This window comes from Loxodonta africana, chromosome 19, assembly GCF_030014295.1.
Source record: "Loxodonta africana isolate mLoxAfr1 chromosome 19, mLoxAfr1.hap2, whole genome shotgun sequence".
In the NCBI taxonomy this organism is placed as follows: domain Eukaryota; kingdom Metazoa; phylum Chordata; class Mammalia; order Proboscidea; family Elephantidae; genus Loxodonta; species Loxodonta africana.
In genome coordinates this window covers 62,611,140-62,635,271 of record NC_087360.1, presented here as the reverse complement: position 1 = coordinate 62,635,271, position 24,132 = coordinate 62,611,140, and the positions used below count along the sequence as shown (strand labels likewise).

The 24,132-nt window shown below is 36.6% G+C and overlaps 1 protein-coding gene across 6 annotated transcripts in view; it reads right to left on the bottom strand.

Annotated features, from left to right (window-relative positions):
• NSD3 (nuclear receptor binding SET domain protein 3) overlaps positions 1–24,132 on the bottom strand; it is a 107,480-nt gene that overhangs the window by 20,367 nt on the left and 62,981 nt on the right. For 4 of the 6 annotated variants that reach the window (XM_064272800.1, XM_064272802.1, XM_064272801.1 and 1 more), the window contains exons 7-15: positions 23,892–24,018; positions 20,061–20,161; positions 17,689–17,734; positions 14,675–14,805; positions 14,161–14,289; positions 13,231–13,357; positions 7,007–7,204; positions 6,399–6,572; positions 1,856–2,002 (exon numbers count right to left, since the gene is read on the bottom strand). In XM_064272800.1, coding sequence (XP_064128870.1) covers positions 1,856–2,002; positions 6,399–6,572; positions 7,007–7,204; positions 13,231–13,357; positions 14,161–14,289; positions 14,675–14,805; positions 17,689–17,734; positions 20,061–20,161; positions 23,892–24,018 — 1,180 coding nt within the window. Of the gene's footprint in view, positions 1–1,855; positions 2,003–6,398; positions 6,573–7,006; positions 7,205–13,230; positions 13,358–14,160; positions 14,290–14,674; positions 14,806–14,829; positions 16,795–17,688; positions 17,735–20,060; positions 20,162–23,891; positions 24,019–24,132 lie in introns of those variants that run through there. The other 2 variants (XM_064272804.1, XM_064272805.1) reach the window with 2 other exon arrangements.

Below are 24,132 nucleotides of genomic sequence, written 5' to 3'. Positions count from 1 at the left end.
TTAAATTACTATATTTCCTCTGCTTAAAAGCTTTTACTTCAACCATTGGGATTTTTTCCTTTGTCTGCAGATCTGAATGTGAATTAACTGGTCCAATTCTCCAACCTAGAGATTAGCTGCCTGAGTGCTCTAAGGCTAGGTAGGGAATTCTTCTGTAAGTTTAAAGTAAAATGAGATAATCCATCTTTCCATTGAAAAGACATGACCAATAGGGAGAACAGTCTTTGCAAACAGCTTTGAAGGCCAGATGATAATGCCCAAAAGAGCTGAATAGGGAAAGTCGGGCTGGCCATTTTTAACATTATGTAATAGTCATTAATTTTAAGTCTTAATTCAGAGGAAATACAGACCCAGAATCATCAGTGAGAATCATGACAAAGATGTCAAAAATACATGAGGGAAATAGAAAAAAAAAAAAATATATATGAATGATCCACCTTGGTGCTATGCAAGAAAACTGCTTTAGGATGCAAGAGGAGTAAGATATGGTTCAAGCTAAGCAAACAGAGGGCTCAAAATAATTTCAATTTATGTCAAGGTCAATACTGAGTACTGAAAACAAAGTCAGCAACAATGAAGTTAATCTCACTGTATAAAGGCGCCAGCAGGAAAAGAAAGCATTTTACAAATGCCTTGGGTAGTCTAATTTTATTGCCTTATGGGATACGTCAGATTTATGTCCGTCTTTGTTTTGGAAGTAGGTGGTATCACCAATAAGATGATATATCATCTGACTTCAATGGAAACACAAAAAATAATACTCTCCACAATCTGCTTCTCCATAGGTTCTAATCAACGTGCTTAATTATACTTTTAGTCTTGGGTTGCCACCTCAGACGTCTGACAAAGAGCAGCAAGCAGCACAAAGAACGAAACCAAAGCCCCATTTCATACATACCTACTATACATACATGGGACTGGGTGGTTATACATATATAGTATATCCAGTTATGAATTAATTTTTCTTTAAAGATTCTGAAACTGGCCCCAGACCATAATGGGAATGTATACAGGAAAAGGCCTTCACCTTTTAAGCTCGTTTATTTTACCCCCTGAGATAATAACTCCCCAAATAATACATGACTGCTAAACCTCCTTTTTCTTTTATCAGAAGTAGGCTAGGTAAAGCTAAACACAAGATAAGGTTTTCTTCCATAGATTAAATTAACTGGAAGAATATAAAAATACATTTAGCTCTTAATTCTCTGTGGGGAAACTATCCATAAGCAATTCTTTGATTCATTTGGGCTGTCTTCCAACACCAAGTATTTGAGCTACCCTCAACCAGCTGCCTACCAGTGTCTCCTAAGGGAAGGGCAACTAGTTCTTGTGGCATCTTTCTTAAGCACAACATTGAAGAAACAATAAAATGTATTCGAAAATCAAACTTTTAAGTATCAGTATCTTGGTTTCCTTCTATTTAATAACCTATCTTGTTATTTAGTTGAAAGTTAGTAACAAATTAGACTTTTGTCTATTCTAACATGTAAGGTAGTTCTACATCAGGCAAAAAGAGAAAGAGCCCTTCAAATATTCTTTCATACGAAACAAAACCCTGGTCTTTCAATCTGAATAACCCACAGATACATGAAATGTGTGAGAATTTATTCAAGGGGAAGAGTAGGTAAAAATTTGTAATAATGGAATTATTTTAAGCCCTTTAAAATAATTTTGCCAGCCATATGAAGACGCAGTCACAACCACCAAGGCAGAATCTACCAAAAGCAACAGATGGCGCTTGACAGGCATACATTTTCCCCCTTTTTTAAAAAAAAGACAAAAAGAAAAGAGAAAGGAAAAAAAAAAAAAGTAAATGCAAAAATAAAACCGAGAGAGAAACTATTTTGATTATTACCTTTCTCACATTTCTTTTTGGAAGCTGACGAAGAAGGAATCATAGGTAATTTCATCAACTCAGCACGATTTGATTCATTCAGTAGGTAGTGGGACTTATAGGCATATGAACTGAACATGGGGTCTGAATGGTCCTGAACTATCAGCCCTATACGAAACAAACAGAAAGAGGTGAGCTGCAATGAAACTACCCATGATTCCATGAGGGGAAAAAAACAAACCAACACCTATTATGTAGCTGTGCTTTAAAGTTGGGGGTGGGGAAGAGAATACGAAGAAAAAGAAAGACCTGAAAGAAAAGTCTTTCTACAGTTATTAAAGGAGGTTTGGGCTACTCAGTGCTTTTTCCCTATGTACAAAGAAAAAAAAAAAAAAAACCTCAAACCCATCGCTGTCAATTCTGGCTCATAGCAAACCTACAGGACAGAGTAGAACTACCCCAAAGGGTTTCCAAGGCTGTAATCTTTATGGGAGCAGACTGCCACATCTTTCTCCTGCAGAGTGGCTGGTAGGTTCGAACCAACAATCTTTTGGTTAGCAGCCAAGCGCTTTAACCACTGTGCCACCAGGGCTCCTTTTTATCCTATACGGGAACCTACGTTTCTCAGATGAAAACTCTAAATTAATTTCAAGTTGTAAACTGCATCGACATCACACTGAAAGCCCCCTAAGGAAAACAAAGCTACATTCCTTAATATTTAGAAATACTGTTATGACAACCCAAAAATCAAAATGACACATCACTTGATTAACTAGAAATAGGAATCATTTACACAATACAGTAGGCCTGATACACCCTGGACATTTTAAGTAGCGCTTAAGAGGCAGATTGAGTCTCTTTTCCTCCACTCATATCTTGAAATATACTCAAATAAATGTTAGCTTTCTCTGCCAGATAATGAAACTTTATCAATATGATACATGATTTTAAAGAAGCTGTAATTTGCAAAACTTTACTGAGGAAATGCAAACCATTTAAAATTTTTCCTCCCACAATATAAAGTGATTACCAACTTAAGGGTTTCAGAAAACAGTCCTTTTGATCTGCTAGTACAGCTATCTATCCCATCTGAAGAAAACACAAGACATGGTACAACCTGTGTCTCTCCTTTCTCCTCCCACTTTCCAACCCCCGTTAAGTTCACTCTTTAACCTAGGTAACTGTGAAGCCAAGGAAAATGTCTCTATCTTTGTCATTGGTCAATTTATACAGACCTAGGATTTTACGATGCAAATCATGACAGCAGTTTCATTTAGAGGTCATTTTGAGGTGAGGGAGGAGTTTTGTTTTTAAATGGGTGACCATTTACTTTTTTCTGTGGGTATTATTTTCATTTGGTGCTATCCTACACTGAGACAGATTCTAGAAATATCTTTGACTCAGATGACAGAATAGAACTTGAAACTGCTAATAACATAATCTTCAAACAAAAAAAAGTCAGGCAATGTCAAAATAAATTTCATACATTTAATAGAAGGAGGCAGTGTGGTGTAGAAAATACGGGCTTTAAAATAAGAAAGAACAGGTACAAACACCGTCCTTCACTCACAATTTATGTGACTTTGGTTCAATTGTTTAACCTGTGCTTCAGTGTTCTCATCCATATAAAATGGGCATCCGGACAAAACTTCTTAGGGCAATTCCGGCAATACATGTAGATCAAGTGTCTACTACAGTTTGATTTACACATGCAAAATGAACTGTTATTATTACTAATTAATTACCATTACAAAGAAAGATAATTAACTTTTAGTTCACACCACTCTCTAGGTGAAAGGAAATGCTAAGGAATATACACAAAAAACACTGAAAAATGTCTGAACATTTCCTACCGCACCAAGAGTTGGTGGGGGTGGGGAGGGGAGCAGTGGGCCTCTAAGCCTTTCTGAAAATATTTCTAGACATTTTCCATCCCTAAGACTAGCTCAGTAATTCTAAACAACTGATAGCCAATTCAAAAGTTCTCTGTAAGGAGGAAAAAATTCTGTATGAGGCAAGAAGCAAACTCAAAGCAAGCTAAGTTTTCTAACTCCAAAACATACGAGAGTGAAGTGTCTCTTTCTGTGTGTGGATTTACTATAGTTACGGCGCTTCAAAAAGGTGACGGGGGCAGGGGGGTGGCCTCTATAAATACTGATAAAAGAATACACTTTACTTCTGAAAAACTTGTAGATTTAAGCTTTTTTAAATCCCGTCATCTGATTGTTTAGAATAAGTTTTTTTGAATGCTGGAGAGAAAAATGAGGTTTCTGTTTATTGCATAAAGTTGCACAGCTAAAATATTTGGAAATTAAATAATCTTGCTTAAAATCTGCACTTAAATACAATAAATCTTTCAAAATAATTGCCAAATTGATAAAAAGCAATATAGACTCTGTTGCCAAAACATGAATTTCCACCTCATTTTTATTATTCTCAAACTTTTAATCAAGGCATATAAGTTAAATTTAACAAAATGCCTAGAGTTTAATAAAAAGCTAGGTCCTTGCCAGATGGACCATTTTCTACCAGTCCTAACTGGAAAATACTTGAAAGTAGTTGTTTTCTAGGTTTCCCAACGACTGAATGAAACAGAAGAAAAGTTCTGGTTAATATACTGATAGTACTAGATTCAGAATGTACCTCAAGGTAAGCCAATAATATAGTTATGAACCTGGTATTTAAAATGCTGGCTCAGTAATGTATGCTTACATACCGCCAGTAAAAATAAGTGCCCAGGAATGACAGAATAGAAAGTGTTCACAAAGTGACAGAGACTTTATGTCAGTCACCACCGTTAATTTGTTTAAAAGTCTCTAAAGTTAATTTGACAATTCAGTATTTCCTTCCTAATCTTTCTTCCTTAGGAATGGGGAGATGGAGAAGAAACTAGTGATGCCTTTGTATTTCTCTTGCCTAGCCAATTCCTTTCTGTACTTGTAATAGCAATGTGGCATGAAACATCTCAGACCTACTCCTCCACTTACCAGCCATGTTTCAAAGCTGGATACAGTTTTAATTGCTCTAGTAAAGCAAGACACTATGCTCCTCCTCTAATGGCAGACAGCCCAATGTGCTTACAAAACTCTGGCAAACTGAAAGTCATGTGTATAATGGACCCAGCTGGCTGCTTCATACAGGACTCACCATTTATTTAATTAATCTTTTACTGCCCCCCTCTTCTAAGTTATTTTAAAAGAAGAGAGATACACAAAAGCAAACAACCTAAGATCTACCATACTACCAAAACTCTTTATTAAAAAAGATTTTACAATACTTTCACAAAATTAAGAGACCTAAAGCAAAACAAAAAAGAAACACCAAAATCCAAGACCCAAAAAACCCTCCTTCATCTTCAGTCGAGTATAGACTAACAGGTCTGATGTGCTTTAGAGTTCTTTCAAGTATTTCACAATAAGGGAAGTTAAAAAAAAAAACTGAGGAACCATGTAAATTAAAAAAAAAAAAAAATGCATTTGGGAATATTAGTTGGTTTCTAAAATGCGTAATAAATACTAAAAATGTTTTATAATACTTTAACAGTTGTGATAAAGCAGGATACCCTGTATCATATTCAACTAAAGTAGTTCTATTTTCTATTTATCATGAACTCAAGTTCACTGACCCCCTCAGGCACACAGTACTATTAGTTACTCTGAAGGCCAGATCAATCCCTTGGCACACTTCAGTAGCAACAGCTGGCAAGTAAGAAAGCCTGTACTGCTGGCTCTTAAATAACACCATGACATATGCTGGCTTGGCTGTGTCCCATCAGGCCTCTGTTAATGCCAGACCAAAACACAATGATAAAATACAACATAAGCAATTGAAAAATAAATGTGCTAGTCTTGCCTTCCAAGCGAAATCTCAATTGGCTGAAAGCTCTGGATTAAAGATTCTGCCATGCGATGGGTCTAAGTCCTAATAGAAGAATTGTTTGCAGAAAATAGATTAACTCCTTGATGCTCCAAAGAGAAAAACTAAGAACTTATCTATAATTTTAAGTTACAGAAAAAAAAGAATTAGATTTTAGTTTCACTTACAGAAGAATTAATATTCTGACAATTTGGATGTCTAATGTCATAAAAGGGACTATAAGAAGACAGTACAACTATGAGTTTGAGGGGGTGGGAAGAGTAAGTGGAGACCAGGAATTTTTAAGGCAGTGAAACTATTCTGTATGATACTGTAACAGTGGACACATGACATTATTATGCATTTGTCAAAACCCATAAAACTATGCAACACAAAGAGTGAACCCTAATGTTAACTATGGGCTTTAATTAAAAATGGTGTATAATCAATACTGGTTCATCAACTGTCACAGATGTACCACACATGGATGTAAGATGATTTTTTGTACGATTTTTCAGTAAACCTAAAACTGCTCTAAAGAATAAAGTCTATTTAGAAGATACTATATAAGGAAGTGGGGTGTTACAAAATGGAATTCTGCAGTGGGTGGAGATTGTGCTAGATGACCTCAGTTCTCTCCCAAGGCTGAGACTATTTTAATGGGCAAGTATGGTGATGAACTCAGAAAAAATAAAGGAATGACACTCACCTCTTGCACAAACGAAACAAAAGCCTACGTTTACAGCAGAGGAAGAATTACTGCTCCGTTTGGAATGATTACTACAGATGAGAACGTAGGAGGATACAAATATGCTTCCAGCAGCAATGCAAGCATCTCCTGAGTGATAGGCGACTGGACATCTCAAACATCTCATCATGCGGCCTATTTAAAGGCAAGTCAAAAAAAAAAAATATATATATATATATATATATAATAAGGCATCAGCTGGATATGAAATAAGTATTTTGGAGTTGGGCTTTTCTGGGTTCCTATACAATGTGGGTTATACAGTAAGATAAAAATAATGTTTATCAGTCTGTCTCTGTCATTCCTATGCTACATGGCCCCTAAATGAAAGCCAAATACTCATCCAAAGAAAAGTTTTTCTGCTCCAGTGCTGGAGAGATGGTGGCCTCAGGTATGGCACCTGCCTAAAGGATCTTCATGGCTAATTTTGAACATTATGGAATGTTTTCCTATGGTCTAAATTTAGAACCTAACCCTTACTTCACATGGTATCTACTGTGGCTGAACTGTTGTACGTGCAGATGAACAAACAGGAGAACGCCTTGCCACCCTTTTTAGCCGAGTTTTACCTTTACTTGCTTTGTAGATATCTTTCTCCATGGAGCAGGCAGAGCAGCAGTGCTGGGGACAGCGGAATCCTTTTGATTCAAAGATGGCAGTGGGGAATTTGCGGACACAGGTTTCATGATAAAATTTCCCACAAGTACCAACAGAACAACGCTTAACATCTGTGCCAGACACTTTACATGAAAAACACGGGTGCTGCCCTGGAAAATTGGTGAGGGGCACAGATTAAATAAAATTTGATCAAAGCATATTCCTTTTAAGTAGACGCAGCTACCGAGATCAAATCTGAGGGCCAAATAAAAAACACTCTACTAATATATGTAAGAATTTAACATAAAAAGGACATTTAAAGTAAGTGACCAAATGAAAAGATTATTTAATAAGTTTTGCTAGAATAATTGATTATCAATTTGGGCATACAACGCTGAAAACAATTTAGATCTCCAGTTGTCACTCTATACCAAAATTGATTCCACAAAAAACTCAGAACAGAATTTTTCAACACTTGGGAGCTGGGAGTAAGGAGGTCTTCCCAACACAGAAGTAAAAGAATTACCAAAGCAAAGACAGATTCCATTAGATAATCACTTACAATTTCTGTACGTAAAAGACACAAAATGAAAACTCATACATCTAATAAAAATGGCAGAAAATTACAGCTAGGCATATCATATTCAAACTGTTGAAAATCAAGGACCAAGAAAAACTGTTACAAGTCCCCACAGAGTAGAATGCTGTCACTTTGAGGGGACTACAACTACTGTCATGAAACAAAACGTATAGAAAATGTCTGAATGGGAAACTAATTTGCTCTCTAAACTTTCACCCAAACCACAATAAAATATTCAAAACAAAAAAAGAACCACCTGGGGAAGGGATCTTGTTAAAATGTGGATTCTGATTCAGTATATCTGGGGTAGAAATGCAAATTCTCAGCAGGGGTTCAAACCTAAACGAATTGGTTTGAAGCCCTGGTTTCCTCTGAGTGAGAGAATGATACCGTCACCACCTGGCCAACCCAAATCAAAAACCGGGGCAGTGCCAGGTATGGCTGACAGCATGTCTTTTCAAGTCAGACTTGACAACCACCTGGGCACAGGTGTGGCATACTGGTCTATTATAGGGCTGTTTTTCTGAGTGAGATAACCTACCCATAACCAGATTTTGCCTGATTTCTTAAAATCCAACTCTATTAGGGAAGTTTATAAGTCACTGGGAAACCCTGGTGGTGTAGTGGTTAAGTACTACGGCTGCTAACCAAGAGGTCAGCAGTTCGAATCTGCCAGGTGCTCTTTGGAAACTCTACGGGCCAGTTATACTCTGTCCCATAGGGTCGCTATGAGTCGGAATCGACTCGACGGCAGTGGGTTTGGTTTGGTTTTTATAAGTCACTGATTCTTTTTATTTTTTTGGACATAAAATTCACTTAACATTCATCATTTTAGCCAATTTAAAGTATACAGTGGTTTTTAAAAATATTCTTAGTTATACAACCATCACCACCATCTAATTTCAGAACATTTTCATCACCCCAAACAGGAACCTTGTACACCCATTGTACCCATTAGCAGTCATTCCTCATTCTCCCTCCTCCTGACCGCTGCCAATCGCTAATCTACTTTCTGTCTCTGGATTTGCCTATTCTGGACATTTCATATAAATGGAATCACACAATTAAAAAAAAAATACCCAGAGAAAAAATCATTAACTTCAAAAAATTAACGGTAAGACTGAGAGCTGACTGAAAGAGAAAAATGGAAGCCAGAAAATGATGTAATGTTACCTTCAAGGGACTGAAAGAAAATAATTGCCAAGCCAGAATTCTATACTCAGTGAAAAGGTTCTTCAAGGATGAAGTGAAATCAACATATGTAGTAAGGATTAACAAACCAAATGTTGGTTCTTTGAAAAAGGAGTAATAAAACTGATACCCCTGGTTTTTGTTGTTGTTAGTTGCTACCGAGTCAATTCCAACCCATGGTGACCCCATGTGTGTCAAAGCAGAACTGTCAGATAGGGTTGTAAAGGCTGTGACCTTTCAGAAACAGATTATCAGGCCTGTCTTTCAAGGTGCCTCTGGGTGGGTTCAAACGGCCAGTCTTTTGGCTGGTAGTAGAGTGCTTAACTATTTGGACCAACCAGGGACTCCATATCCCTGGTTAAGAACGACTAATTAAAAAAGGGGGAAAGAAGCAAATAAAAACAATATTAGAAAAGAAAAATGGGACATCGCTACAAAAGCTAATCAAAAGCTAATAAAAAAAAAAATCACTGTATTTTTGCCATTAATCTGAAAATTTAGATAAAAGAACAGATTCCTAGAAAAATACAACTTAACAACACTGGCAAAATATATATAAATACAAAAATATGAATAGTTCTATAAACTATTAAAGAAACTGAAACTATAATTAAAAGCCACCCAACAAAGAAAGGTCCAGGACCAGATATCAACAGAAAGTAGAACAGAAAAAAAGAAGGAACACATAAAAGACAAACAGATGTGGAAAAATATATGCAACAGAGATGACGAAAGATCATTTTATTATATAAAAAGTTCACATATGGAGAAAACACGTACAGCATATCTAAGCAAAGAAAACGAAACAAGACATACAAAGAACTATATAAATCAATATAGAAAATAAAATAAAACAGCCTAATACAAAAATGTACAAATGGTATGAACAGGCAACTCAGAGAAAGCAGAAAAGACAAATAGCCAATAAAAACAACCCCCCAAAAAAGCTCAATTTCACTAGTAATCAGGTAAATGTAAATTAAAACAATAAGTATTATTTTAAAAGCTTATCAAATAGGAAAAAATGTAAAGAGTCTGCTAATACCAATTGTTGATAAGGATGTAGGGAAACATGTACTCTCATATACTGCCGGTAGGACTTAAATTGGAAAAAACTACCTTAGAAGGCAATTAGGCAGTATTCATTAAATAAAAATGCATTCACTTCCTGTGGCCTGAAAATGCCACTTCTTGATATCTGCATCAGATTTATACATTTACACACTGAAGTGTTGTTTGTAATTGCAAAAAACTGAAAACAACTCAAATGTTTTTCAACAGGGGAATAGTTAAATAAACTGATATAGCCATATTATGGAGTATTATGCAGCAATTAAATAGAATATACCTGTAGTGACATAAAAAGAGGTCCAAGACAAACTAGTAAAAGAAGATGCAGAAAAATATATTTTTATTACAATACATACACAAATGTTATGCACAGAGAGAGAGGGAAAGAAAAAAGTTTACGGGGTTACACACCAAACTGATAACAATGATTACCACTGATTGGGGCTAGAATTAAGTATGGGCCTAGGATTAAGAGTAAAAAGGGTGTCTTCACCTTGAGCTGTAATTTTTATAACAATGTATTTATGCATTATTTGTGTAATCAGAAATAAATTTAAAATGCTAAAAGAGATAAGAAAACCATTAACACCCTAAAACATAAATGGAAAAAGAGACATGAACGGATAATTCATGAAAGTCAATAAAGATTATAAAAATTTTTTAGTTGTAAAGAGCTGCAAATTATAACAACCTTATCATATATTTATTGGCCATCTGAATACCATTTTTTGGGAAGTATTCAAGTCTTTTGCCCATTTTCTCTTTTAATGCCTACAAGAAATCTTAAGGAAAAAAATACAAGAAATAGGTGTTTTTTTTTTGGTTTAGTTTTGTTTTTTACAGAAAGTTAGTAGAATTGTATTGTTGTTCTTTGATTTTGTAAATACCTAATCTTTACAAATTGGCTGCCTTACAAAAATGAGTAATTACAACTATGACGTTCAATTTTTTTGACTGGTTTTGTTGTAGAAATATTTAGCACAATAGGGTTTTGTGTCATTGTCCTATTGCATATATGTAATTTTAAATTCTATTTTAACATACATATCGAAACAAAAGCAATAGTATACTTTTAAAAATAACTTAGAAATTAAAAAAATATTTTAAAAGCAGGAGGTCTGACTTTGCAGCTTTGCTTAATGGATAAAATTAAATCTATATAAAAATGAAAGTTAGGCTTTCACTGATGTAACAGTCAAAATAAATTTAACATTGATGAAAATTGTTATAATAGTAAAATTGTTACATTAACAGAGAGCTGAAATAGCAAACCCCTCTAAGATTTATGTTTAGAGCTCTATCAAGTAAATGCTTCCAAACTCCCTCCCTTCTCACTAGGAACTAGTCTTCATTAAGAAAAAGTAAATAGTAAAATTGCCTGTTATGGTCCCTTTTTTAGTCTTTTTTTTGTTTTGTTTTTGTTACTGATTTTATTCAACAGGGCAAATGACAATGCTTTCTTTCAGAAATCACATTTGTGGTAAATAACAGAAAGCGCAAGTACAGGACTTTATCAGACATGTATCCTGTGATACTTTCCATATGTACAGTGTTCATCTTTTTGATAAACAAAGGAAAAGTGTGTAAATGAACTTGAGCAATGGCTTCAGAATTTGAGTTTTCACTCTTAATACGTTAAAAGTGTACCAAACTGGCACCAAACTAGTTTTAATGGGAAAATAAATAAACCAAAAGCACAGAATTGTTTTTCAAGCAAACTTCCCTCCTTTCCTAATAGCTGTACATCAAATGAGATTATGTCTAACCTTGGTTGACAGGATTCTACTGGTTCAAGGGACTAGGCAGGTTGCATAAACGACTGGCCTGCATAAGTGACAGGAAAGAAGGAATGACAGGGAATGTGGGGAACCAGGAATATGTGCCCACTCCATATTTAAAAATTCAAAACACAGTCTGAGGGCCAAATAAAACAACGTGCAGATATATTTGGCAAACTGCTCCAAAGTTTCACTGCAGACTCTAAATGTGATGAATAAAATGACATTTTGTATAGGAAAAAATATGTTATATGTTCTAAACAGCTTTAATAGTTTAGTTTTTTGTGTGGTGTGTATACGTGCGTGTTTATTAGGGCATATGACGTATCATCGCCACACCACTTTGCCAAGGCAGTAGAAGGCAACAGTAAAGAGCAAGGGCTCTAGGGTTGGGCTGCCGGGGTTTAAATCCCAGTTTCTGCATATGTTATCTTTGTGACTTTGAGCAAGGTACTAAACCTTCTAATTCTCAGTTTCCCCCACTGTAGAATGGAAGTAATAATAATACCTATCTCATGATGTTATGGGAATCAAATGACATAACAAGGGTAAGATCAGTGTATCATATATACCTGATATCCAATTGGCTCTTAGTTCCTCATAGTTAAAATAAAAACAAAAAGAACACAAACACAGTCCCTAAAAGCATCACCACGCCATCTTCAGCTGGTTTTTTACGTGCCTTGTTACAGATTTAACGACTGTACTTTCTGCTTGTCGTGATTTTATCTAGACCCATGGCTACATATAAAAGAAACGTAAACTTGCATAGTTCTTTCTCTACACATTACTTTAATAGGTGGTAGTCTACGTTTGGAGCCCTGTTGGTACAGTGGTTCGTGGTTAAGTGTTTGGCTGCTAATGGAAAGGTCGGCTGTTTAAACTCACCAGCACTTCGTGGGAGAAAGATGTGGCACTCTGCTTCCATACACATTACACCTGAGGAAACCCTATAGGGCAGTTCTCCTCTCTTCACTAGGTTTTTTTTTTTTTTAATAGGGTTGCTATGAGTTGGAAATGACTCGACGGCAATGATTATGGTAAATGATTATGGTAAAGTCTATGTTTGGTAGGATAAGAAATAAATGGTGAATATTTTGGATTCAAGTTTAAAAATAAAATTCCAGTAGCTCCATCTTTCCACTAAAAACACAATCACCATGGTTATAGTTTACGATCGACAATTACTCCAGTTTATTAAAGTCAAAGAACTTTAATTTATTGAGCACAAAAATCCTTCATCTGAAAAATAACTCAATTCACATACTTTGTGTAACCTTTTAGATAAAACACAAATACATCTCAATGAATTGATAAGTTTTATGGTTTTTATGGTAAAGGCATTGATAAGACAACACTGCTCACTACTTGCAATCAGTGGGTTTGAACTGCTGACCTTTCAGGTAGCAGCTGAGTGCTTAACTTAACCACTATACCACCAGAGCTCCTTTGAAATAAGCTAAGAGAGAATATAAATAAGCTAGATAAAAGTAAAAGAGAATTAGATGCCATGGAAGATGTCGGCATTGCACATCCCTCCCAATCCATCTTTCAGAACCACCAAAAAAAAGCTCACCAGTCTGACATTCCATGCAGATGAACTTTCCGTCAGGGAGTGATGCCAGTCCCAGGCACTCCAGGTGAAAGTGTTTGCAGCACTCTCCCTCACAAGGAATCAGAGAGTCACCAGTGCTTTCACAGATCTGTCATATGGCAAACAGCAGTGGTTTAAAAAACTTTGGCGTGCATCAGAATCACCTCAAAAAAACAAAACTAAACCCACTGCCGTCAAGTTGATTCCAACTCACAGCGACCCTAGAGGACAGAGTAGAACTGCCCCACAGGGTTCCCAAGAAGTGGCTAGTGGATTCGAACTGCCAACCTATTGGTTAGCAACCAAGCTCATGAGCACTTTGCCACCAGGGCTCCTAAGGGCTTGTTAAAGTAGATTGTTGGGCCCCGCCCCCAGAGTTTCTGACGTAAAAAGTTTCTTGGGTGGGGCCCAAGAGAGTGCATTTCTAACAAGTTTCCTGAAGATGCTGATGCTGCTGGTCCTTGCAAGTCACCTGGAGAATCACTGAACTAGACGCCTATTTTCAGACTCAATGTCACATGAGGTTTAAAAGTCATGCTTGATCTTGTATGATTTCTTCTTCGGGGTCTGCACACTTTAACTTTCCTTTACAGGGCAAAGCAGTATTTTCCAAGAAAGGTAAATACATGTTTTTCAAAAAGTTAGTATCAACTCAAATTTAAGAAAATGTTTTGAAATGAGTCACCTGCCATTTACTTACAATTAATAACAGTGTTATCACAATATTTGCATTTGCATATGAGTAACTATTGCAACTCAAAAAGGAAAGAGCCAGAAATGACTTTTAGATCTGTAGCTTTAATGTAACATCATAATTTGCAAAGATACTACCTTCTTCAACACAAGGTAAGTATATCGTTGGAAGAACATTACGGCCGTTGTTTCAAGCCACAGGACTGGTGAGCCGCCTACCTGACACACGGCGTCCTTCTTAGTCATTCCGAAGCTGCTTCTTGACAAGCTTGAATCCACCGACTGCACATCGGAGATGTCTACGTCTGCAGTAGCCGAAGGGCTATCTACTTGCTTTCCAAAGCTTACCTATGTGGAAAACAGCACATTTTTAAGAAAATCAAATCAACACCTCCCTCAAAGTTAGGTGCTGTGAAAAGCCTAGCAAGCCTTGCTCAACTAGACCTTTACTACAAACTTTTTTCTTTCTTTCTAAAACCCATGGATACCATATGCCTGGTGGTTTGGGAGACCTTGTAGTTAAAAGCAAGCCAACAAACAAAACTCTGCTTCTGTTATAAGAGATCAGTAAAATTAAGACACTTGTAAGTTACAAAAGAACCAAAGTCATTTCTTCCTTCCGTGTATTTTAAAAATGCCCCGATTTCCCCCAATGAGTCAGGCAAAACATGTTATGACTTTGATTTTGCAAAGTAAAAAAGAGCCCTTTGCCCAGATGCTTGCACATATTTACCTGCAGATCACTCAGTCCTCTAGAATCGGAGTCAGATGTGTCTCTGTACGCTGAACTAGTCATTTCTACATCAGTGGAGGCGCGACTCCTTTTCTTTAGAGGTTTACAGGAATCTGAAATCTCGCTGGCACCTTAATATAACACACTGAAATTAATCCTAAAATAGTGCTAAAGTTTTTTTTTTTTTGTGGGAGAATAATTTCTTTCCCCAAACTCATCTTTAGTGTGAAAAAAGCACAGCTCTCTTTGTAACACTGAAGTCACGAGTCAAAACTTCATAAGCTTCTGACCTTCCTGGTAGTGACTGATTTAACTTACATCCGCTCTCTTAAGACATTTATTTCAGTGCTCCTGCTCTAAAGCTATTTTCTTTCAGTCAGCAGAGCCCAAGTTCCAACCTAAAAACCAATCCTATCGAAACTGCAGGACGGATTGATTTGCAGCAATCCAAGGACCATTCAATTTGGAGGGGGAAGACATAAAACCCAACACACTGTGTAGCTTACAAATATGGTTGCAGAGACATCTCCATCTTGTTTTTTATTAGGGATGTGACAAATCTTTGATTTGTATTCGATTCGTACACGGACAGTGCCATTTTCCCCCAAATTTTGCAATTCAGTTGATTATCTCCCCCCAAATAAATTTTGGATGCTCATAATTGTTCATCTGAGACTTCCTTGGTGAAGTGGTATTTATTGTGACCATGAACAAGTGCTGCGGCACATCTACATATGTCATATTATTTAGGAGGCACACTGCTGAGGGTTGTGAATGGACAATCAGTGCTCAGGTGGAGCCAAATCACGAAGAGCTGGATGAGAGGCCTCTGTGTGGAATTTGTGCGGGAAGGAATACATATGGGGAAAAAAAAAGGCAGAGAATAGTGTGGAATTCTTTTTTAAAACTGTGTGTAATACAAATCCAGCCAAAACAATAGTGCAAAAAGTTACAAAGCAACAATCTCTTGGGCTAATGCAGTATAATAGGCTATACAGAAACAGCCACGATGAAATGTGCAGAGCAGACACGGTGAGTACCAAGGAACCAAGGAGATGGTGAATATTTCAACCCACAGTTTTGTGTTTTGGATTTTTTTTCCCCCCAAATTTCCATACAACAAACAGACATCTAGATCAGCCCAGCAAGCTATGGTGGAAGTGTGCAGTCCAGAAGAGACCACGGAGAAACAAGTCTCCTGAGGCCTTGAAGATCCGCAACAGGCTGAGTGAGAGCAGCACTTGGTACATAGCCATGTTCTGTGGTGGAGGATGTGGGCCTCGTTAGACTGCTCGGGTTACTGGAACCTCGTTATCACATCCCATTCTACAAGGTTTTCACTGACTGTTTCCTGACATCTATAAATGAGGGTGCCTGCCCATGGTAACGCTGATTAAAAAACACAAGTACGCAAATCTATCTCCTTCATTGCTGGTGTATGGACCCAGAACACCACCACAAAATGTTTCCTTGGCCTAAAAGATCACTGGATTAACAAGGAGTTTTAACAGAGGAACAGAGTGCTGCACTGAGAGGCTTTCGAAGGGAAACACAGGTACCGCCATTTCCGACGAGTTTCTGAAAATGCTAGAAAAATGACAGACTGCCAAAGACAGCTGCCATGCGGTTCTCCATGATAACGGCACTAATATTAAAAAAAATAAGAGCTTTTAATGATTGTAATGTATACAGTTTGGGCTGTTTGGCAAAACCCTGCAGATGTGCATTAATGATGCTTTATTTAAAAACAAAAAAACAGTCCATGTTGAAATTGATCAGTGTAAGTTAAACGGTGGTTTTTAGGCTGGACCCATGATTTAAGCTGTACCCATCCAGCTCAGACCGGAAAAAAAAAAATCATTTGAATGTTAAAGCAATTGTTCAGAGTCTTGAAGAAACCAGGCAGGAGAACGCCCATAATGATGATTGGCAAAATCAAAATCGAAAACAAAGAAACTGTTTATCGAGCCGCCGACAAAGAAATCTTGCATGGAGACTACAAGTCTGGAGTTTCTGGGATGAAATTGTACAGGAATCTCAGTCCACAGTTTCCTCAATCGCTGCGGAGACGGAGCTGTCACTGAATCTGACAGAGCCCTGCACTCCCCGGTCCGCCGACCCTGTGGAATGGTGGAAACACAACGCAATCAGGCCTCCTAATCTCGCAGCGATCGCGATGTCTTTTCTTGGAGCTCCGCCAAGCAGTGTTCCCTCCGGGAGGCTGTTCAGTTCTGCTGAGGATCTCCACGGAGACCATCGCTGCAGACTTCTCCCCGAGAATGCAGAGAGGCTGGTGTTTTTTTATTTTTTTCTTATTTTTAAATAATGCAATTTGCCCAGAGTAAACTACAGGTATTAAATACAGTTTGAATGATCTCACCAAAAACGCACGAATCATGCTATGGAGTTTGTACTGTAGTCAAATTGCACACATAAAATACAGATATAAGTTTAAGGTTTCTTAAACTTTGTGCATATCTCAAATAGATTTGCATAAGGTCATCTAATAGTGGCCATAGATATGCTATGAATCATTTCAATTTACAAAAGGATTTTACAGCACTGTAAAAATAACCGTGGCAAGATTTTTTCAATCAGGTTGTCTTGTCTGATTTGTCATAGTCCATGTTTGACAAACATTAATAGCTACTATTCGGTATTCAGTCGAATACCCAAAAAAGTGGATTCGTCACATCCCTAGTTTATCAACCAGTGAAACCCCGGAATCTTATGGAGAAAAGTTGGAAATGGTATCAAGTCTACATGGTGTTCTCCAATTTACCAAAACAGTTAAAGACTTTTTCACATGGAGGCACAGAGTAAGATCAACTCTAAAAGTCGCATACACACACACACAAACACTGGGGAATATTGCAATTTCACACAAATTATTGACTGGAGAGCAACAACAATGATTTACAGAGACAGACAAAAATACATGAAGTACAAATAAGTAGTTCTTAAAAATAGGTTTTAATCAAGGAAATGCAAAGTAACATTATTTATTAACTCACCTTTCTGTAATCCAGTCTTCACTGCAGCCTGAGGGACTGTTTCAACCTGTATGGGTAGAAAAACACAGGATTAACAAGGAATTTTTCCACTTTTAATTAACAGAGGAAAAGAATAATACTTTCATCAATCTAAGTAACGATGACTGATTACTAATGTATCTGAAATCTGAAGCCAGTCCCATCTTCTGGGTGAAGTTCTCTGTCTCAAGGCCAGGGAGGGTTTATATGCTAGCTGTCTTGCTGAATACCACGTGACAACACACAGCCACATGCTCTCTAGCAAAGGCTTTTCCCACCACTCCCTTACTATATGAAGAGAACGAGAATACTTTCTTCAGTGTCCGTCTGGGAGGCAGGAGAGGGGTTGTTTCTGCAACCAGCCCCGATGCTGCTAAAACCCCTCCCGCCCCAAAGATGTTAGGATAAATTTTTACTTACTATGATACTCAGGTTAATGTAACTCACGCCACTTTAAGACCCTTCCGCGCCTGCACTCACAGCTAAGTTGCTGGGAATCAGGACCCTCTCTGTAGAGAGTGCTACAGGGCTGCATACAGCTGGAAGCTCAATACTTTTGCTGCTAGTACAAACTTAAGAAAATAAGTTTGTGATATTGCAAAAGCGCTTTCTTGAGTGTTTAATGCACAGTGTCTTGATCCTACATTAGAAGAGCGAGATCAGAAGTTATTCTGCCCATGTATATGTAACCAACCAAACCCACTGCCACCGAGTCGCTTCTGACTCATAGCGACCCTATGGGACAGAGTAGAACTGCCCCATAAAGTTTCCAAGGCCGAAAATCTTTACGGAAGCAGACTGCCACATCTTCCTCCCGTGGAGTGGCTGGTGGGTTCTGGGTTTGAACACCTTTTGGTTCACAGCCGAGCGCTTCAACCACTGCACCACCAAGGCTCCTTATGTATATGTAAAACACATGGTAATCTGAGGATTGAACCACTGGAATTAGAAAAAGGGTGCTGTTGGAGGAGTTCCTGTTTAAGCTATGAATTGAATTTTATGTTTCTTTAAGATGTGGTGAAATATGCATGTTGAAACACGTTTTGTAAATATTTAAGGATTGTTCTAAGCTTTTTAAAAAACTTTATTTTTTTTTACAACAGGTAAAAAAACATACAACAGAAGCGCTTTTATAAGATACAATTAGTAATACAAATATAAAATCTTCTAAACAATCACTGGTATTGTTCTACTACTAACTATAACACAGTGGCATTAACAATTTGTTTGACCCATTTTTTTTTTTTAACTCATTTTGCTTATTAATTGTAAACTGACTGATCACAGACTGAATGTGGGAACCAGCTGGCAAAAATCACAAGAAATTTTGATAATGAATACTGCAGATTTGCAAGAGCTTAGAAAGATTTTTTGGAATATAATCTCCTAAGTATTAAAGTTAATATGGTAAATGAATTAGTATATTACTTATTTTTTAGTTGAGTATTTCTGGGAAAACTGTTTTACATGCTTGGTGATACCATAGAGTACAGTTTAAAATCATAAGGAAATAATTAAAATAGTGAAGTTTGTACTCTTCCATATTAAGTGGTTTAAAAATACAAAGCTTACTGGAACTAATTCTACTCAGAATTCTTTTTTGTTCGATAGTGCTATCCGGGATATAAAAATGGATACTCTCTCACTTTAAAAAAATTACCAAAAATTCTGATTGTGAGTTTAATTTCAAGCAGCAATGGTTTCTAAAAATTTCTTTGAAAAGGTAATTTAACATGTACATTATCCCACTGATTACATTGGTTTCACACCCATCAGTCAAAATGCCCTTTAAAAAAAATTTAAATATAATTTATCTGACAATCTAATTACAGGTGAGTGCCATTCCACTGCAGGAAAATAACATTCCAAAAAATCTGTGATACCAACAGGAAAACCAGATCATCTATGATTATGCTTCTTAAATATAACTCTCATAAATTAATTTGATTTGTTAAAAAATAAAAACAATACATATCAGCAGTTTAAATCAAAATTAAAAAAACAAAACAAAAGGGGGGAGGCTCAATGATGGTTCCAAATAAAAAACATGAAATCATTTTGCTCATAACAGAAATTTCAAAATAAGTGAGGGGTTCTTTAAGAGTCTTGCACTACTGGCTTCCCATCTCCTGAAGCCTGACTGTTTTTCTATGAAAATGCTTGAAGCAGAATCACAGGATGGTTTTGTTAGAATCAGGCACTGGAACCCACCAGGACAAAAACAGAAAGAGTCCAGAAAGGAAACCTGGGGTGGGGAGTAGGGGCAGAGGGAGTTTTCTTTCTTTTAGGATATCAATATAAACTACAATATTTACAAATACAATGTTTTAACTCTCTACATGTAGGAAGCCAACCTGCTCCTTTTTGATCTTCTTCTTTGGCACAACCTCAGTGGATTTCTCTGATTCAGAACGAGTTCTAATTGATCTTCTCTGTTGCTTCTTTTCTACTGAGCCTAAGAGGTGATATAAACAAACAAATAAAAACTCATTTAAAGATATCCTGACATTTAAGTAATTAAGACAGGACCAAATTTCTTGCTTTTCTTACCTGATACATTTTGGAATTTTAATTATAAATCATGAAAAGGCTGTTAAGTACTAGGGAATACATAAACATTTTTATAGATCAAATTCTAAAGGCCGATGAGCTGAAACTGAGATTTAAAAGGATACTAAATTATACAAATAAAAGGAACTGAATAAAAAAATTATAAAGTCCAGTTAAAACAGCACAGACATGGTTTAAACGCAGGTAAATACCTTTAGGTAAATGTAATTGAAGGGATGAATGAGAATGACTTTATTAAGAAGCTGACATTAGGAATTTTACTGGTTCAAATTCAGTCGGCCTACAGATTGTGCATTTTAACAAATGAATTAAAGTAATTCTAAATGTAAAGTGCTTAATAGTGCTTGGTGCATAGTTAGCACTTATATATAAGTTTTGCTATTTTTATGATTTTTATTAGCAACCAAAGGGTAAAAACATCGGGAAAGGCACAAAAATGTGACCCAAAACCTAGCCATTAATTTGACTTTTAAGGGACTTGTTATACTTTATAAAGAACTACCCATGGGAAACTTAAAAGTTAAAACAAATTATCAAGCATTTCCAAGTTAGATGCTAAAATAAACTACTAAAATTTTTAAATAGTAAAACTGTTTAAAAGTGAACAGAAGGAAACTCTCATGGACCCCATTTTTGAAAAGGATAAAACTGAGACTGGAGACCACGACTTTTTGAAAGAACACTAAGTCGGAATGACTTCACACTGTGACTGCGGAGGAACAATACCTTCAGCGCAGCTCTTCTCCATCTTTTCAGAGCCTAAAACCAAACCAAACCTGTCGCTGTCCAGTAGATGCCGACTCACCATGACCCTATTTGACACAGTAGAACTGCCTCATGGAACTTCCAAGGCTGAAATTTCTATGGAAGCGGACTGCCACATCTTTCTCCCATGGAGTGGCTGGTGGGGTTGAACCACCAACCTGAGCACTTAACCACTGTGCAACCAGGGTTCCTTTTTCAGTGCCTGGACTACCTAAATAGTCCTCCTGGATAATAATCACCCTTCACTTGCCACAGAAAGAAGCTGCTAAAACCTCCTATAAAATCAGATCAAAGCTACTTCAATATAACCTTCCTTTAAACTTTCTGGTTTCGTTGCTCTTGGCTTCCCTTATCTTAGTTCAAAGTCAAAACAAAGAATGATCCCACTACTTTGTTTTGGGGAAAGGGTGGGTAGTTTGATGATAATATATTATTTCTGAGCTGTGGTTAATCAATTCCTAGCAGAGAAGTCACAGATAAAGGTGATGGCTCCTTCCTTTACTGTCACTCTCCTCCTTACACTGAGAAAATGTTTACCAAGACAGCAGATACCTTACCCTCAGAGACCAACCTGAGGATCCCAAAGAGTCCTACTTTTCAAGATATTCTCAGTAGTCAATCTACCAGGGAAGAGGAAAATGAAAACGGAGCTGCTTAAAAACAAATCTTTACTTGCTCTGAGGATGACAAAAATTGTTCCACCAAGTGTAGAGGAGACGTAATCTTTAGTCTCATAGAGGATAAGGCAACATGACTTCTTAAAATTATTCTGAACGCTACCCAAAGAACACATCCATTCTACTAGGTTTAAGAACCATTAAAAAATATTAAGTTCACGTTCTAGGGGAGGAGAGGGAAGAATCTCAGGATTTAAAAATAGCCCAGAAATCTAGTGTGAAGGCAGAAGCAATTCTTCAAGCCACAGAAACATGTGTCTGTGCCACACATGTGATGTAGCCCCTAGTTACAAAAAAAAAACCCCTCAAGAGTTCTCCCTACATAATTAGCACCAACTGACATGATGATGCAATTGGTTCTTGAAGGAAGAACAAGTCTCTTTTCTAACTTTTCAACTACTGAATTAATTTTCACAAGCAGCAAAATGGTCATTTTACAGGACAAAATATGCTTATTAACTACAGTTGGTAACTAAACCAAGGTCAAAGCTTTAGGGCACCCATCATGAAATTAATGTTCTAGTCATAATTTACAACCTAAATTCTATGTGCCAGTCTAAGGAAGAAATAAGGCTTTTTCTAGATATAAAGAATCAAAGAAGAAAATCCATAGCATAACTTTAATCTTATAATTAAAAGACTACATGAAAGTAAAACTTTCAGTTGTCTGGGGAAGAAAACAAAAGCTCTGTTAAAAAACAGAAGTAAAATATTTGCATTAAGATCAGTCTAATATATATGAAAAATGTACTTTCTCATTAATTAGGAAAAAGTAGATGTTTAAATAAATATTCTTCTAATCTCAGTATCCCACTTAAATTCAGACAAATTACCAATAGTTTAGTGGAAAGAGAGATAACAAAACTGATACACCTAACTACAGAAAGCTGAGACCAAAAGATTATTTTAATATTCAAAGATGGGAAAACACATTTTCAATTATGGCTAATTAATGCAAAATCTAAGTCTATTTACTCGTTCTGTCAGCAGTATGCTTTCATTTTTTATTACAGTATCTTGAAATGATAAAAGTTGCGAATCTGATTCGAGACAGTCACCTCTCCCTTTAATTCAGCTTCTTTTCCTAATTTGATTTTGGATAAAGGTGTGCTGTTTAACATGCCCCGTCTCCCTCCTCTGCCACCATCTCCCCTCTCCACATTTTTTTTTTTAAACAAAGGTAGCCCCCAAGTCTTTTCTGGAATGCAGGTTGTTTTTATTTAGCTCATATACTAATTAGAATCTTACTTAACATTTCCGTTACCAAAATATTTACCCCTTAATGCCACTCAATCACAGATTTGCCTGCGTTACTACCAATTCAAGATTAAGATCTTAGGTCTTAAAACTTTAATCCTTCCAGAAAATTATTTGGTCAGATTTTATATTTCAAAAACCTTTTTAAAAAGACCAAAGTGAAACTTGGTCTCTAAATTAAGATTCCAAATGATCAAGTTAGTTGATACCCAACTCTTTTCTTGACGGCTATATGAAGCAACAGAAATACTACCGATGTAATACTTTTAATATAAACCAAACCTGCCAGGCTCAGTTAAAACTGTAAGATTTGCAGTAAGTCAGTCTCGTAATAAAAATTACTTTGAACATTCCAAAAGCATCTTACTGATCATAGGTATTTCTGCTTTAAGCAGGAATAACATAGCTGGATTTTCAATTCACGTGTCTGTTTGTCAGAGAATAGATTATGATACGAGAATTAGGCCCTAGGACCCTCAGGTACTAACCTCTAGCACACCTAAGAAGAATGAAGAGGGCTGGCATCTGCCACTTTGTTTCAATGCGGGACAAAGGAGAAAATGGTAAGAATGTGTTAACAGTGCTAGAAAAGTAAAGCTCATTCTCAGTCAGAGACAGAAAGAGAGAGTCAAATGGTGCATTTACCTCGGTATGTTTGGACTTTATAGCTATACTCTTTTAATTACAAAATCTGCCCATTATTGGAATTCCTACAGGAAAAATACCTGTTACTATGAATAAAGTTCTCTAGCCCCTAACCCATTTTTTCTTATTGAAAGAATTACTTTTATAATTCTTTTATTAATACAAATTGACTTTTGACTACTGAAAGTTTCTTAGGAACACAGCTACGTGATAGCAGAGCAGACCTATGACCTCCCAAAATGGGTCTACGTACTCTTCATTCATACCAACCTGTAGGACCAGATGTTGCTTCAGGAGATGATATATTCTGAGTTGCCTTTTCATTTCTCTGGTGTGGTGTAGAAATTATAAGCCTGTCTTGCCCCCTGACACTTATTTCCGTTTTGTTACCAATTCCCTTTAAAATAAGGCAAAGTAAAAAGTAGGTGATTACCAGGCAAATGGTAAATTGCTTGAATTTTATAACATCCTTCATTTTATTACCTTACCCATCCTCAGAACAATTTTGCTA